General features: G+C 41.8%; 1 protein-coding gene across 1 annotated transcript; it reads right to left on the minus strand.

The window, feature by feature from the left end:
* Positions 1 to 23: 23 nt before the first annotated feature.
* LOC127651844 (uncharacterized) lies at positions 24 to 4,576 on the minus strand. Its single transcript, XM_052137877.1, has 12 exons — positions 4,550 to 4,576; positions 4,331 to 4,430; positions 2,952 to 2,999; positions 2,543 to 2,617; positions 2,375 to 2,428; positions 2,131 to 2,199; positions 1,916 to 1,945; positions 1,438 to 1,476; positions 1,296 to 1,346; positions 1,069 to 1,152; positions 392 to 421; positions 24 to 254 (listed from the first exon to the last, which is right to left on the minus strand). The coding sequence occupies exons 2-11, from the start codon at positions 4,382 to 4,384 to the stop codon at positions 398 to 400; spliced, it is 528 nt and encodes a 175-aa protein (XP_051993837.1). The 5' UTR covers positions 4,385 to 4,430; positions 4,550 to 4,576; the 3' UTR covers positions 24 to 254; positions 392 to 397.
* Between the last annotated feature and the right edge of the window lie 13,282 nt (positions 4,577 to 17,858).

Here is a 17,858-nt window from a genome sequence, read left to right on the forward strand (position 1 = left end):
CCACATGAAAAAATTAGCTTTGATATTGAGTTTTGTTTCTCACATATCAGGATATGATCAAAACAGCATATTGTAATCTGTACCTTGCAATCATATAACAATTTTAATTTCTTTTCAAATATTTCATGTTGAAAAATGAGCTTATTTTAAATAATTTATCCAGCAAAAATATGTACTAATTCTAATTAGCATTGGCTAAATCAGCTCCATCTTGTGTGTTGATGTTTTTTCCCCCTCTGAGTTTCAAGATGTTCCTGTGGGCAAAATAAATCATATATTAAACAAGAATAAATAAGTGCTGTTAAGTGATGTTGAAACATCATTAAAACACTTTTCTTGGTGTTCAAAATTAAAATGAATGAATAAAATTGAGACACCAGCCATATCTCACCAGTCTTCATGGCTGCTGGGCCTGAGACACCTGAAGGAGGACAAGGATTGTTCATGAATTCAAGCTATTTCGTCAGTGGGATTCAAGGGCATAGATTTGGCTTGAACATGCATGTACAGAATATGCTGTTTCTGAAAAACATGTGCTGACAAACGAGATTCAGTGGTTCTTATTTTGGTTAATAACATCCTGGCAAAATACAGCTCTAGAGGAGTAATTATGTTGTCAGATCAGAGCTTTACTGTAGGGTAGGGTTTTTGAGAAGGGTCTGGCTGCAGACTGTGGGCGATTGGAGCTCCACTCTCAAACAGGAAATACGTCACCTCCACTTCGTAAAAGTTTAGTATACTGCTTTGATATTGTGTGTGAAGATTAGGTGAGGTCACGTATATATGCGTTCGGTTAAATAAATATATATATATATATATATATATATATATATATATATATATATATATATATATGCTCGGTCACAGTCATAGACAGTATAAGGCCGCAGTAGAGGTGACGTATATATGCGCTCCGGCGCAGTGGAGGTGACGTATTTCCGCTTTTGAATGGAGCTCCACTCGCCCCGTAGTCTGCAGCCAGCCCCTATTGGGGTTTTTAGCTTCTCACGCTTATGCATGAAAAAGATACATGCATTAAAATCTTTAAAGACACACAGATATTCACACCTGTCCTGTCTGGGTCTGCTGCTCCTGCTGGGTTTGCTGCTGTGTATCATGGGGTTGTGGAGGAGCATCCTGGTAGGGGGTCATCTGTACATGTAAAAATGTAATAAAAGATCAATGTTTTCCCCAAATTACCCAAAGTGCCATTATAGTCAAGCCAATTACCATGATGAAGTTATTGAGTAAATATGAAACCAGAGAGGTAAGTTTATAAAGCGTAATTATCTCACCATGGGTGGCTGTTGAGGAGCTGTCTGTGGTATATACTCAAAGGGGAAGATCTATACATTTGGATATATAGAATATTAAAATGTTTTATCTCAATCAATATGTTTTTTTAATTAAAATTTTATTTCAAATGCAAGAACTTACATTGGGAAATTGAGGGAACTGAGGAACATTTGGAAGGTCCTGAAATTAAAGGGATAGTTCACAAAAAAGTTTATTAATTACTCACCCTCATGTTGTTACAAACCCAAAATACTTTCATTCTTCCGTGAAACACAAAAGGAGTCGATTAGCAGAATGTCTGAGCTACTTTTTTCCATACAATGACAGTGGACAGGGACAAAATCAGACAAAAAAGCACCATAAAAGTAATATAAAAGTGATGCATGCACTATAGTACAAGTCTTCTGAAGCCATACATTTGTGTAAAGAACACACTGAAATTTGAAAAGAAACCTTGTTGTTCACAGAAAAGGTTGTCACCATTTACTTTCAATGTATGGAAAAAAAGAGTGATTTGGACTGTAACTTAACTATTCCTTTAAAGTGAAAATTTGTACTCCCAGAATAAAGCAAGATCTGTAAAAATCAGCTACTTATGGGACAAGAAAATAATCATTACCTGGTGCTGAGAGAAGTCATAGGGGTAAAACTGAAATGAGGACAAAGATAAACAAAACCACCATTTATTGAATTGCACTTTCTCTGTAATAATTTTTAATGAAGCATTAGCAGAGCTTATTTAAAAAGCAAACACCAAAGCGATGCTGGATTAATTGATTTCAAACAGCATGCGCTTAAACCTCTTTCTTAAAATGTGCCTCTCTATTCACTCACAATTTCCACACTTTTTTGGCCCGGGGCTTTTGGAAGAGAGTACTTGATGAAAGCTTGGGTAGGGAATGTCTGAAAACAGAGAGAGATACTATAGTCAAGCCACAATGTTAATGGTTATGATCATGTACTAGGTCTTTTGGTATCCAAACTTGTGTTACATATTGGTTAAATGCATCTATCAATAAAGTAATGAAGGCACCTAAAATGTGTAATGGAAGATTTGTGCATTGCAAAACTGACTCACTGGTGTGCCAGACGGTCCACCTGCTGGGTTATTTGGAAATCTCTGAGGGAAAATCTTTTTGACAAAAAAATAACATCTGAACTGGCTTTTTAGTACACCAAACCTTAATAAGACAGTAAATGATTCTATTAAACATTCTATTTAAAAAATAGCAAAAATAGCTCATACGATTTCCATGCTGATTGGAGCATTCAGACCAGGATGTGGCTGAGCTGGCATGCCAGGGTAGACACCATTAGTCCCCTTTGAGTCACATGAAAAGAGTTATAAGTATTTTTACATGAAGCCTCAAAAAGAACATGTTTAGTTATAATTACTAAGCTCAGTCCTTATTCTGTAGCAACCTCAGGATTTTCTATTTGAGTTAATAGTCAGTTAAACCTACACAGTTTATCATATAAACATGTATCACAAAGTAGCATGTCATCATAGAGTGTAAAATTACAGAGCTATTTCCAGCATGCAATTGGGCGCAGTGTGTTGATTATGGTTAAAGCAAGAGAATCCGTGGAATGGTATGCAGTTTTGGGATATACTGTAGAATTGATTAGAGTGTTGTGTGTGTGGTTGGCCCCACCTGCCCTGGGACACCAAAATGAGGGAGATAATTGAGAAACGTAGAAAGCTGGAGAGAAATGTCAATAAACAAACACAAAAAGATCAGTTTCAGCATCTGAGCAATACAGACACATAAAACGAGCCTGAATTTAAAATTGACATTTATACTCAAGGGTGTGATGTTAAAGGAATTGTTTACTCAAAAAGTGACAATTTTGTCATAATTTACTCACCCTCATGCTGTTCAAAACCTGTTTGACTTACTTTCTTACGTGTAACACAAAAGGAGATCATTAATATTTTGTTTGGTTTTTCTTTTCAACACAATGGCGGTGCATAGTGCCTCACTTTAAAGCTTATACAGTCCCAAATGTCTTAAAAGTCTTCTTAAATATATCTTAAAAGTAGTCCATTGGATTTCTGCATTATATTCCAAGTCTTCCAAGGCATGCAATTTGGCGAGAAACAACTTGAAATGTATGTCTTGAAAAAATCTTGAGGTCTGTAGCAGTCTTATGAGTGCATGAGAGAAGCTCATTCACAGTGACGTTCTCATCAACATGCAATGGAGTTAACATTTTTATTGAAAAATTGCATTCGTTTTTGTTTGTATCTCAATAAAATGAATCGTATGTCTTCAGAAGACTTGAATATGATGCACGAGTTGCATGGACTACATTTATGATACTTTTGGGATATATTCCAGGTTCAATACAAGTTGAGCTCAATCGACAGCATTTGTGGCATAATGCTGATTACTACAACAAAAAAAAAATACATAAAAGATAATAGAAAAAATATTTTAGTGTGATAAAATCACTTACTAACCTTTCTGTGTAAAGGTATTGACAATTTTACAACTGCGTTGCCATGACGATGTATAATGTCAACAATCCCTAAAACCCAAATTGACTGTACAAATGACGATTTAAACTTTACAGCTCAAATAATACTCAAATAATAATATTTTAACAGAAGATTCAATGTAAGTGCTTTTATAAAATTAACATTTCTGCTTTTAAACCCTCCAAAAATTGGCCACATTCCCTTTTATTGTGGCCCATTCATTTCCATTGTAAGTGCCTCACTGTAACCTCGATATTTTCTTCTTTTTTTTATGAAAAGGAGGGATGAGTCAAAATACATTTTTATGGTAATCAACATTATGCCACAAATGCTGTCGTTTGTGCTCAACTTGTATTGAACCTGGAACATTCCTTAAAGATTTAAAGTGAGGCACTGTCCACTGGCATTGTATTGAGAAGACAGGCTGTGAAATTCATATAAATAAAAAATACAAATAATACATTACCTTGTGTATTCCATATAAGGAAGTCAATACGGTTTGGAAATAATTTTAGGGTGAACTATTCCTTTAAGTAAAAAGTGTGCACTTACTGGTGCTGCAGATACTGCACCAGCCAGAAGAAGACACAGAATTGACGTCCACATGATTATGGAATCACAAATCTTTCACGAACAAGGATGTGAGCTTAGACTGACAAAACAGATGGAGTATAAATTATTTCCTATAGTTCCTTACTGTGCTATTTCTGAACAATAACCTAAGAAACAGAACCATTTTGAACTCACAGTTCACGAAAATGCCTTGCTTACCTTGAATGCAGGTAGAGTCAGTAGCTCTGGGTCATGAGTTGGATTGGTTTAAGAGTAAGTACATGCTTTTATTTGGTCTCAGGATTAACAGTTAGCCAATCACTCTCAGGCTAGACTTTATCATGATCTCACAGATGGAGAAGGATGGTTATTGAGAAAATTACCTGTAGTCAGACATAATTTGTCTGACAGGTATTATTATAATGATGACAGCTGAGGAAACTGCTGAAATCAGTAACCTGTGTTTTGCAGCTCCATGAGATACAAAATATAGACTCTGTACTTTAAAAAATTGGAAGTAAGATTGTTTGAATATGAAAGTTGTTTTAAAAAATCAATATGAAGCTATCTGGACAGGCTCCGATGATAGCTTTATGGGATGATGTTTCATTTAATCAATAATCTTTCAGACAGTGGCCTGGGAAGCTCGATGGTAACTACCACCTGGCTACCACCCCTGGATTTCACTAGTTCGCCAGTTCGAATCCCAGGAAGTGCTGAGTGACTCCAGCCAGGTCTCCTAAGCAACCAGATTGGCCTGTTTTTTTCCTCATTTTCTCATTCATACAGCATATAATGTTGAATCACAAGAACTGCATTATGACAATATTATGATGGCTATGGCAGTAAGAACTAGTCCAATACTGTGAATAATATTAATTTAACATTATGGCAACCCCAACCACCCTGATTTAGTCTTCTTGTTCATCATCATCGTCCTTTAGAACAGGAGCCTGAAACATTACAATTACTTAAACATAGCCTTATATTATATATGTACTGTAACATGTCATTACAAATTTAGACCAACAGACTGTACCGGGCAGCAGAGGTAGCAGGAGCAGCAGGGGCAGCCGGGACAGCTTGGGCAAGCCAAGGGGATACAGCTGGAGAACAGAGGGAAAAAATATAATTATTAAAAATTATTATGATTTCAGAGAAAAGAGGGCATCAATGGACTCTCTGATTTCACGTAACAATAGTTCCACGTTTCGTGTAAGTTAATGTTTCATGTTCAAATAGTGGACACAAACTTACAACTTCAATACTTTCTCTGCCTGCAGGCTGGAGAATCTCATGTTAGATGAAGCCACGGACGGGTTGAACCTACAGTGAATTAAAGACATATTAAGTAAGGACTGATCACATGTTAAACTTTTATTCAAAAAAGTGCATCCTGTGAAAAGATGTTAAAGTCATTTGAAACTTACAGGGGCTCCAGTTGCAGCCTGTTGAGCTGCCAAAAGCTGGAAAAAGGAGGGTAATAAAGTTTGAAAGAAAGAATATACATATTTATATGTCAGAGTAATGTTATATATATGTATACAGCATCTGATGGCTTTGCTGACCAGCCAAGTTCCTTTTAGGGGGCTAAAATTAGCTTATTTATATCTTGTTATAAGATATATTATGTAAATATATCTTTGCTTATCTCAAAGCTAAATTTTAGCTGTGATTGTAATGACATTATATTCCATTTGGTAGGTAACAGTACAGTACAAATTAATTGAATTTAATCATTGTAATAAATGTATAGTACTGGTGATGAGATCATAATCAATCTGCATCTTGCAGCACTGTTTTTCATGCTTTTTTCATGCTTATTGCGCATGAAAAAACTCTCTGTGTCTCCAAATTTTCCAATGCTTTCTGTCTAACTGAGATAAATATATATATATATATATATATATATATATATATATATATATATATATATATATATATATATATATATATATATATATTTATATATATTTATATTTATATAGTAAATGTAAAACAATTAATAAAAAATTCATTTTAATAGTAAGACTTTACATTAAGTTTCCCTTTGTAAAGGGTTTATAAAGGGGTTCGTTAATGACTAATAATGACTAATGCATTATAAACAGGGTTGGAGAGTAACGGAATACATGTAACGGGATTATGTATTTCAAATAAAAAATATAAGTAACTGTATTCCACTACAGTTACAATTTAAATCATTGGTAATTAGAATACAGTTATATTTTATTACTGAAGAGATTACTTTGCATTTTATTGTCATTTGTTTCATTGAATAGTTAGTCCTTACAGTTAAAAGACCTTTCTACATATAAATGACGCGATCCAAAGTGGATTTGAACTGCTGTGAAACACTTATGATGTGTTACATTCATATGAGGAGACAGTTAAGCAAGTTTGGAGTAAGTTTGGAGCAGAAGAAATAGAAATAAACCTTGTGTACATTGTCAGCATTACGCTAAGCTAAAATGATCATTCTTGCCATTTTACATGCACATGTTGTCAGGCACGATCATATTTTTCATCAAGAAAATTCACGTTGGATAATGATTTCTTTTTTTTCTAGTAAGACCTTTGATATTAGGGCAAAAATCATATTCTTGATAATAAATATTTCATTGTTTTCCTGTAAAAATAAAAAAAAAAATCATTAAAACAAGATCAGTACATCTTGTTTTAGAAACAACACTGTATAAGATATTTAGGTTTTTCAGATAATGTATTTTTAACATGTGTATTTTGTCTTAAGGTACTGTCAGAGTTTTAAAAACAAGTGAAAAATCTACCAGTGCTGAAGAAGTAATCCAAAGAATTTAGAATACGTTACTGACCTTAAGTAATCTAACGGAATACATTACAAATGACATTTTACAGCATGTATTCTGTAATCTGTAGTGGAATACATTTCAAACGTATCCTTCCCAACCCTGATTATAAATCATTTATATGCAGTAGGGTGGTACGGTATACCGGTACTAACGATACCAACAAAATTTAAATGGTACGATATGATCTTGTTGTTAATTTTGGTACCATATTAAAGTATGCTGCCATTAGCAAAATGTAATGTAAGGTGAGAATTTTGAGATGAAATCAAAGACCATTTGGAAAAAAAAATAACAAAGTTTTAATATGGCCTAGTGTGATCATTAAACAGCAGAAGGATGTCATTTTATGAAATAATATACAGAATTAGAGGCTCCATCCTGCTCTGTCATCTCCTTCATGCACACACAAGCAGGCGCGCACACAAATGCAACACACATTACTAATGCTTGATTTTCATGCAGTGTGTCCAATAGTATCCATCTGCAGAGCCGCAGAGCAGTGTTTAGTGGTATAAATATAAATGGATGAGAATTAAAATTACCTTTTTCACCATTGCAGCTCGGAGATTTCAGCTCGCTAGTCACGGGTCACGGGTTGATATAAGGAACACTTCACAAACAGGAAGAACTTCAAAGGTCTTTCAAAATAAGAGCTCTAGTCAACCTGATGCGTGAAATTGAAGATATTATGACAGAAAAATATTACTACTGTATAAAAGTGTAATATTCAAAGTAGTCGCAGTAATACTCATAATAACAATAATATAATATTAAATGCATATATTATTAATATTCTTATATGTAAGCAAAAGCAAGTGTACTGAATATCAGCATGTTGTGATTCAGCTATGGCAACCTTTTGCCTCAGGTAATCAGATTGTTTTAATTTAATGTTGTCATTAATACTGTAAAGCTCTGTTGTGCATCTTTTTTTTTTTTTTTTGCCAGAAATTATATATATTATTATTATTATTATTGCTGAAATATTATTTTTAGCTCTACTGTAACGAACCCCGCTCCTCTAGTTCTCCCCGCTTCATCGAGCTCACAGGCTCGCTCCCCGAGCTCACACGCTCACTCCCAATCACCCCCCTCTGGCTCTCATGCACGCTCCCAGTCACCAGAGTATTAGTTTCACCTGTACTCGTCCCAATCACCTGGTTATTCGTTTCACCTGCACCGCTCGTTTTCTCCCCTATATATATCACAACCCTTTAGTTTCACTCTTGTTGTTTATTGTTTAGTTTACCCCTTCGCTTTGCCAGCTCTAGTGTTCCCCTAGCTCCCCTGTCTATTCAACTCACTTGTTTACCCGTACTGCTATTCTGACTTCCCCGGCTTCGACCTTACGCTTTCCTCGACCACTCTTTTGTAGTTTTGCCCCGTTGCCATATCCTGATTCCCCGGCTTCGACCTTACGCTCCCCTCGACCACTCTCTTCTGGATTTGCCCTATTTGTACTTTTGCTTTGCCTGCAATAAACGCAGTTTGACTATACCTTGTGACTGTCTCTTCTTGTGCGTGTTACAGAATAACCAACCTTACAGAAGACAGTCACAATGGAATCCATTGAGGATCTCCGCAGCTCGCTAGAGCGGATTTGCACGGCGCTTTCTGCCCAAGGATCTACGGTTGGGAAACACGACCAAGCGCTCACGGCTCAGGGACAGCAAATACAGGAAATACTGCAAACGGTACGTACCATTTCCGATCAGTTTCAACCTGTTCCACCTGTGTCTGTCCCTGTACCCGTTGATGTTCCCACCGCATTTCCCAGCGCCGCGAGCTTTCAACCCCCCGAGCGGTTTGACGGTTCGTCGGAAGCTTGTCAGGGTTTTTTAATGCAATGTACTGTTTATATGACGTATCACCCCCTTTTAAGCACTGACAGTGAGAGAGTACATTTTTTAATCTCACTGCTCTCGGGTAAGGCACGGCAATGGGCCACTGCATTGTGGACTGCCGAGAGCCCCCCTTTTGACGTCATATGATCAGTTTTGTTACCAGATTGCCGTGGTTTTTAATCACCCGGCAGCTGGTAGGGATGTAGGCAGCCGCCTCGTGTTTTTGAAACAGGCGTCACGCACAGCCGCTGCCTACACACTTGATTTCCGCACCCTTGCCGCGGGTAGCGGGTGGAGCAACCCCGCTTTGTTGACTGTATACCGCCTGGGTTTGAATGACCAGCTCCAAATGGAATTGGCATGTCGAGGAGAATCGCTGTCGCTGGAGAACTATATTCAGCTCTCCATCACAGTGGATAACCTGCTTCGCGACCGTGCTTGTCGGAGCCCCTCTGTCGTCCAAGAGCCTGCTACGGGTCTCAACTCGCCTAAACTCGTTTCTCCCGAGTGCTCTTCCAAATCCGAACCCATGCAACTTGGTCGCGCTCCACTAACCCAGGCAGAACGAGCTAGACGGTTGACACAGAGCCTCTGCCTATACTGTGGCACCCCGGGTCACCGAATTGACTCATGCCCAGCCGGTCCCCGGCGTTCTGTCTCCAAAAGCCAGGTGAGAATGTCTGTCTTTCTCAACGTTACCCAGAAACAAGTCTGCCTCCCGGTACTGTTGAGTTTTAACAATGTCTCTTTTTCTACCCCAGCCCTAGTGGATTCCGGGGCAGCAGGAAATTTTTTAGACGATGGCTTGGTCCAGAAACTATCCATCCCACTCAGTCCGGTCGTGCCACCTCTCAGAGTTAACTCTCTAGATGGGGCACCCCTCGGATCGGGTCTCATTTCCTTCCGGACCATGCCATTGTCCCTCCAGGTGGGCTTGTTTCACACGGAGCTCATCCAGTTTTTTATAGTGCACTCACCTAGAGACCCTGTGGTTTTAGGCCACCCCTGGTTAGCGCTTCATGACCCCCACATTTCCTGGCGCACGGGGGAGCTGTTGCGCTGGACCGACCACTGTTTGTCACATTGTATTTCCCTTCCGGTGTCCTCCACCTCCGTAGAGAGCCCTGAAGTGAAGTCTCCTGTCTCCATCCCTCCTGAGTACTCCTCCTACGCTGATGTGTTCAAGAAGACCCAGGTTAGTCTCCCCCCACATCGCAGTGTGGACTGCGCCATCGATCTCCTTCCGGGGTCCCCACTCCCTAAGAGCCGAGTGTACCCCTTAACGCTACCCGAAACCAAAGCCATGGAGGACTACATCGACGAGGCGCTCAGTCTAGGCATCATTCGGCCGTCCACCTCCCCGGTGGCGTCCGGCTTCTTTTTCGTGGGCAAGAAGGATGGCGGGCTTCGCCCCTGCATCGATTACCGGGCCCTAAATAAGGCTACGGTGAAGTTCGCCTACCCCCTGCCTCTCATCCAACCGTCCCTCGAGCAGGTCAGTAAGGCTAAGATCTTTACTAAGCTCGACCTCAGGAGCGCGTACAACCTTGTACGCATCCGCAAGGGAGACGAGTGGAAGACTGCGTTCATCACCACCAGGGGGCACTACGAGTACTTGGTGATGCCGTACGGCCTCGCCAACTCCCCCTCGGTGTTCCAGTCATTCATGAACGACGTCTTCCGGGACATGCTAGACCTCTTCCTCGTCGTCTACATCGACGATCTTTTAATTTACTCCTCCACACTCTCTGAACACACCGTTCACATCTCGAGAGTGTTACAGAGACTGCGAGAACACGACCTGTTCGTGAAGGCAGAGAAGTGTGCCTTTCACCGCCCCTCCGTCTCCTTCTTGGGCTACGTCTTATCTGCTGGAACTATAGAGATGGAGACCGACAAGGTTGCCGCAGTCCTGTCCTGGCCCATGCCCAGCACGCTCAAAGAACTCCAACGATTCCTGGGTTTCGCCAACTACTACCGGCGTTTTATTAGAAACTTCGGCAAGATCGCCGCACCCCTCACATCCCTGACCCGAGGCAACCCGAAGTTCCTCACTTGGAACACACCTGCCCAGCAGGCCTTCCAGGCCCTAAAGGAGGCCTTTACAACCTCCCCAGTTCTCCAACAACCCGACCCCACTCTGCCGTTCGTGGTAGAGGTGGATGCCTCAGAGGTAGGGGTGGGAGCTGTGCTCTCCCAAACACACGGGACTCCCGCCAAACTATACCCTTGCGCTTTCTATTCCCATAAACTGTCCTCCCCCGAACAGAACTACGACGTTGGGAATAGAGAGCTGCTGGCCATCAAGCTAGCCCTGGAGGAGTGGCGTCACTGGTTGGAGGGCTCTAGGTTCCCTTTCATCGTTTTCACCGACCATAAGAACCTGGAGTACCTCCGCTCAGCCAAGAGGTTGAACCCTCGACAGGCCAGGTGGGCGATGTTCTTTACCCGCTTTAACTTTTCTGTCACTTTTCGCCCGGGCTCCCAGAACATCAAGGCTGACGCCTTCTCTCGTCTCTTCGACCATGACTCAGAACCCCCGGGGTCAGAGACAATCCTCCCCACGTCGTCCGTCGTCGCACCCGTTAGGTGGGAACTGACGGAGGCCATCCTGCAGGCTCAAGGCGACGAGCCCGCGCCTCCTCAAACGCCCCCAACAGGATGTATGTACCCACCATTATTCGCCCCAGCTCATGCAATGGGTTCACACTTCCCTCTGTTCTGGCCACCCGGGGATTACCCGTACTACTGAGCTCCTTGCTAGGAGATTTTGGTGGCCCTCACTCAAGGACGACGTCCACGACTACGTCCTCTCGTGTCTGGTCTGTGCCCAGTCCAAAACACCTCGTCACCTTCCCGCAGGACTCCTCCAACCGTTACCTATCCCTGACCGACCATGGTCCCACATCGCCATGGACTTTATTACCAACTTGCCCCCCTCCGACGGCCGGACCGAGATCCTAGTGGTAATAGACCGTTTCTCCAAAATGTGCTGCCTGATTCCCCTACCCGGGTTACCCAACGCGACACAACTGGCCGACCACATGATCACCCACATCTTCCGAAACTTCGGTATTCCCGAGGAGATCACTTCGGATCAGGGTACCCAGTTCACGTCTCGCTTCTGGCGGGCCTTCAGTGACAGACTGGGTATCCAACTCAACTTCTCCTCGGGATACCACCCCCAGACCACTGGCCAGACTGAGCGTCTCAACCAGGAGATTGGCAGGTACCTACGAGCCTACTGCGCCCAGACCCAAGGCAGCTGGTACACCTATCTCCCCTGGGCCGAATGGTCAGCTTTTCTACTGGTCTTACCCCTTTCCAGTGCGTCCTGGGCTACCAACCACCCCTTTTCCCGTGGGAAGCGGATCCCAGTGACGTTCCGGCGGTGGATGCCTGGGCCCGAAGATGTGCCCAGGTCTGGAGAGCCACCCATGACCAGATTCAACGCTCCACCCAGACCCAGAAGGCTAAGGCAGACCGCCGATGCCGTCCTGCACCCCTGTTCCATCCGGGCCAAAGGGTTTGGCTCTTGACCCGAGACATCCGCCTCCGTCTCCCATGTAAGAAGCTAAGCCCCAAGTATGTCGGCCCTAAAAATAATTAAACGTATTAACCCAGTCACTTACCAATTACTTTTGCCACCCCGCTACAAAATTTGTCCTGTGTTTCATGTTTCCCTTTAGAAGCCCGTGTTCTATAGCCCCATGTTCCCGCCCACGGCAGCCCAAACACCCCCTCCACCACTCGATGTCGGTGGTCAACCCGCCTATACGGTCCGGGCCTTGCTAGACTCCCGACGTCGGGGTGGCGAGTTGCAGTATCTGGTCGACTGGGAGGGCTACGGACCTGAGGAACAGTCGTGGGTACGATCGAGAGATGTCCTGGACCAGGCTCTCAAGCTAAACTACCATCGCCAACATCCCGATCGTCCTGCACCGCTTCCCAGAGGTCTCGCTCCTCGCAACCGAGCGCGGCCGTCCGGAGCCGTCCGTAGCAGAGGGGGGAGTACTGTAATGTACCCCGCTCCTCTAGTTCTCCCCGCTTCATCGAGCTCACAGGCTCGCTCCCCGAGCTCACACGCTCACTCCCAATCACCCCCCTCTGGCTCTCATGCACGCTCCCAATCACCAGAGTATTAGTTTCACCTGTACTCGTCCCAATCACCTGGTTATTCGTTTCACCTGCACCGCTCGTTTTCTCCCCTATATATATCACAACCCTTTCGTTTTACTCTTGTTGGTTATTGTTTAGTTTACCCCTTCGCTTTGCCAGCTCTAGTGTTCCCCTAGCTCCCCTGTCTATTCAACTCGCTTGTTTACCCGTTCTGCTATTCTGACTTCCCCGGCTTCGACCTTACGCTTTCCTCGACCACTCTTTTGTAGTTTTGCCCCGTTGCCATATCCTGATTCCCCGGCTTCGACCTTACGCTCCCCTAGACCACTAGACTCTCTTCTGGATTTGCCCTATTTGTACTTTTGCTTTGCCTGCAATAAACGCAGTTTGACTATACATTGTGACTGTCTCTTCTTGTACGGGTTACATCTATATTGTTGAACAGTATTATATTTTAATTTGATTAAAGCTGTACAGTATGTATTTGATTAAACACAATTTGATCATAACATTTAATTAAAACATTTATCATGGAATCCCAAATATTTCAAAATTAAAAAGCATAATTTGTATCTTTAAGACATTATGCAGTTATTTTAGTCAAGTAATTTTTTCTTTTTATTTGTTGCTTAAGTATCGAGTTAGTAACAATACCAATGTACCAAGGCTGGTATTGTACTGATATCATTGCATCTTGCCAATATTTTGGTATTGGAGCAACCATAATAATATGCAGTTATAATAACATGAATGAAAAGGGTGACTTTCATGCAATACTTGCCAAATAGTTAGCCAATTTAAACTCATGTTATAAATGCTTAATAAAGGTACTTATTAATACTTCAAATCAAAATCATAAAACGTCATAATTCATTATTTATGTCACAATACTGCAAAAACAGATTATTATAGAGAAAATAAAAAGTATTTGTATTCACTACTCAAATGTCTTGACTCATGTCACTTTGCTTGTGAAGTTGGTGACAAAAGAATGCAGCTACTCAGAGTGGAATCCTATGTGTCAAATGGAATGTATCAGCCAAATATCTTTTAGGTCTTCATGCTCATCCACAGCAATAATGTATACCTGTAACTTTGATTTTTCTCTCTAATTAAAAGTATATCTATATTTTTTATTTCCCTTAATTGTTTTGGTCATTTATGAATGAAGTAATCCACCTTTCCCTTGCTTTGTAAAGAGTTAACCAATGGCTGATGAACTGAATGTGTTTTACTGTAGGTTTGAAAAGCCCAGTCTCTCTGATCTTCACTTCACATACACCAGCACCTCATGGAACACCCCTCCTCCCCCCTCCTGCTACTCAATCTAAACTTATGATTAGTGAGGAGGATGTGTGCCAGGTCTTTTGGTAACAAAAGTCTAGGAAAGCTTCTGGTCAAGATGGTGCCTGAAAGTCTGCACTGACCAACTGGCCCCCATTTCACACATATCTTTAATAGCTCACTGGAGCAGTATGAATTTCACTGCTGCTTCAAACGCGCCAACATCATTCCTTCAGGTTGCTTACCGAGCAAACAGGTATGTGGATGATGCTGTCAATATGAGACTGCATTATATCCTGCAACACCTTGACAGACCTGGGATTATGCAAGGATCCAATTTGTGGACTTCAGTTCAGCCTTCAATACCATCATGCATGATCTTCTTTCAACAAAACTGACCCAGCTCTCCATGCCCACCCCCAATCTGCCGATGGATCATCAGCTTTCTGACAGATAGGCAGCAGCTATTGAGACTGGGAATGGATGCTCCACTGCTCGTACACGAATGACTGCACTGTAAAGGACCCCACTGTCAAGCTCCTGACGTTTGCAGATAACACCACAGTCATCTGCCTTATCCGCGATGGTGACAAATCTGCATACAAATGGGAGGATGAATAGCTGGCTGTCTGGTGCAGTCACAACAACCTTGAGCTGAAAACACTCAAAACAGTGGAGATGAAATTGGGTTTTAATCAAAATTATTAGCAAGAATATGATTTTTGCCCTAATATCAAAGGTCTCACAAGAAAAAAAGATATTATGATCCAACGTGAATTACGTGGTAACGTGCATGTAAAATAGCTAGAAATAGCATTTTAGCTTAGCGTAAAGCTGACAATTTACACAAGGTTGATTTCTATTTCTTCTGCTCCAAACTTACTTCAAACTTACTTCTCTGTCTGCTCGTATGAATGTAATACATCATAAGAAATTGTTTCACTGCTGTTGAAATCCACTTTGGATCGCGTCATTTATATGTAGAAATGTTTTCCATCTGAAAGGACTAAATATTCAATTAAACAAATTACAATAAAATGCAAAGTAATCTCTTCAGTAATCAAAATACATTTTGAATGTAACTGTATTCTAATTACCATTCTATCTTAACGCTATGAAATGCGTCAGGGAAGATGGTCTTTCCCAGTCCTATTCTTTCAGGGGGAAAAGACCCTGCGGAGGCCAGTTCCTGCCCAGTCTAGGGGGAGGTAACATGTGGCAAATACACCACGAGGGTTGTGAAGCATGGCCTGGGTGTGATAAGCTAAAGAAATAGCATCAACGACCCAGTGGGGGTGGAGCCTCCACTTTCCGCTGGGCGACACCTGTCACGATAGCGTGTCCGCCATCATGTTGCGGTTGCCAGGGATGTGAGTGGAGTCGCTGGAAGAGATGGTGGGCGAGTTGTGACATAAGTCGAGAGCGCACGCTGCCGTGGCGATTTATGTACGCTACCGTTGCGGTGCTGTCTGAACAGATCAAGACGTGCTTGCCCCGGATTAGTGGGAGAAACCTCCGTTGTGCAAGAGATACAGCCAGCCGGCAGGGGGCAGGTTAGAGACTGTGGAAGAGGTCCTAGAGAGGTGTCTTCAGAACTCGTCAGCGCTGGCCTGCCGGGGCTGAGCAGTCGCAGGCCAGAGGCGAGGGAACTGTGTCCGGGGAGCCGGAACTGTAGCGTTTTGGGGCCGGGGTGCTGTGAGAACGGCGCACACTGGCTAAATGAACTGCTGGGCAAAGTCGTCGACGGTGGGAGACGGGGGCATGAGAAATCGTGACTTGTCAACGTCGTGCATCTCGACCACACAACGTCGAGTGAGTGACAGAAGGGGAACTGGTCACCATTTCTTTTCAATCTTTTGACATTTATAAAATTTTTGACACTTACCTATTTCATTTTGAAATGAGGTCATAAAATGATGCATGCATGATTAATGTTATAATTATAAAAGAATCAGCAAAATTCAGATTTAAATTGTTTTAGATGTATAGCATGTCACACCACAAAACATTTCCAACAGTATTTCATGTCAAGTACCCATATACCATAAAAGCTATGAAAAATATGAATAGCATTACAACATTCTCCCATAAACCCATAGCACATTTTCATAATACAAAATGCATGTAAGTGTAAATGTTTCAATGAAAACATGTAAGGTTTTGTCTTGGTGTCATCAGTGTTGAACATCAGTGTTGGTGTCAGCAGTATCGGAAAGTAGTGGTGAAGTTTCTGGAACAGAAGCCCCTTTGTACTTTGATGTTGGGAATATAGCGGTAACTAGATTAGGATCAGTGTGATATGGATCTGGCTAGACAGTGGGCAAGGCTGGCTCCTACACCGATATGGATGTTCCATGACTTGAAGAGGAAGCTCCCATGTTGGGTAAGGTGTTTTCTGAAGACTGGCCATGATCACACGGCATTTGATCATGGTCCTGCAGACTAGCTGTCCCACCAGTCATGACATTATAGTTTGGGTGGGATCCACCTGTAGTGGGTATGTCATCCACACTAGATGGCAAGGCTATAACACTAGGTGGCTGGATCAGTGGCTGAGTAGGTAATTCCAGTGGCAGGGAAGGTATTGGTGTGGAAGGTATTGACCAGTTGTAGCGAGCTAACAGGTACAATAGGTTGTGGTGCAGCCACAGGAAAAACATTGCCTTTCAACTGCAGGCATGTGCATGCCAAAATGACCCATGCGAACACTCCAAAAATGTTGTCCATACAGTATGTACAAACAACTTTTCATTCAATACAATTCTACCTATTTTATATCCATAGAAATTGATTCATTTACCATTTGTTGTTGAATCTGTGGAACCATGAAATAATATGGGACCTGTGGCAAAATATGAAAAAAAAATATATATATTTTTAGAACGTTCATCAATTTATTATAGTATAGAAATCTCTGACTAATTCATGCACAGGTGCCGATCCCATGTGTGCTCAGGTACTCAGGTGCTCTAGCACCAACGGGTATGGCTGAGCACCTAATGAAAAGTATTAAATGTTCCCCATTCATTTTCTCCATAGGCATTTCAAAAAAATATTTAATAAATATTTCTCAGAATTGGCCCAAAGAAAGCTCTATTATTAATTAATAACATTAAAACATTTGATTAGAAGAAAATACTTTTTAAAAATCGAAAAAAGTGATTGGTATTTGGGAACGTCTCTGATTGGCGGATCTCACTTCGGGGTCGTGGTTTTAGCGGAGCCAGAGGAATTATTATTTGGATTTTACGAGACATTCATCAAGGCACCTCCACTCAGAGAAAAAACTTTAGTCCTGAAAAACTAACACCAAATGTAATTGAGCAGGCTGAGCATGCACAATCTTATATTCCTACCTATTATTTAGGATAAAAATGTTTATAGTTAATTTGTTGCTTGCGTCTAAGTGTTCATGCACGCACTGTGCTTAGCCCAAATTACACTGCTTTG

The sequence above is a fragment of the Xyrauchen texanus genome, chromosome 11, assembly GCF_025860055.1.
Source record: "Xyrauchen texanus isolate HMW12.3.18 chromosome 11, RBS_HiC_50CHRs, whole genome shotgun sequence".
Lineage (NCBI taxonomy): Eukaryota > Metazoa > Chordata > Actinopteri > Cypriniformes > Catostomidae > Xyrauchen > Xyrauchen texanus.

Bases quoted from the DNA above. Each gene is read 5' to 3' on its own strand.
- LOC127651844 (XM_052137877.1), bottom strand. From the start codon at position 4,384: ATGTGGACGTCAATTCTGTGTCTTCTTCTGGCTGGTGCAGTATCTGCA. The intron at 2,618-2,951 runs GTGGGGCCAACC...TGTGACTCAAAG, and splicing joins ATTTTGGTGTCCCAGGGCAG to GGGACTAATGGTGTCTACCC. The intron at 1,946-2,130 runs GTGAGTGAATAG...TCCTCATTTCAG, and splicing joins GCCAAAAAAGTGTGGAAATT to TTTTACCCCTATGACTTCTC.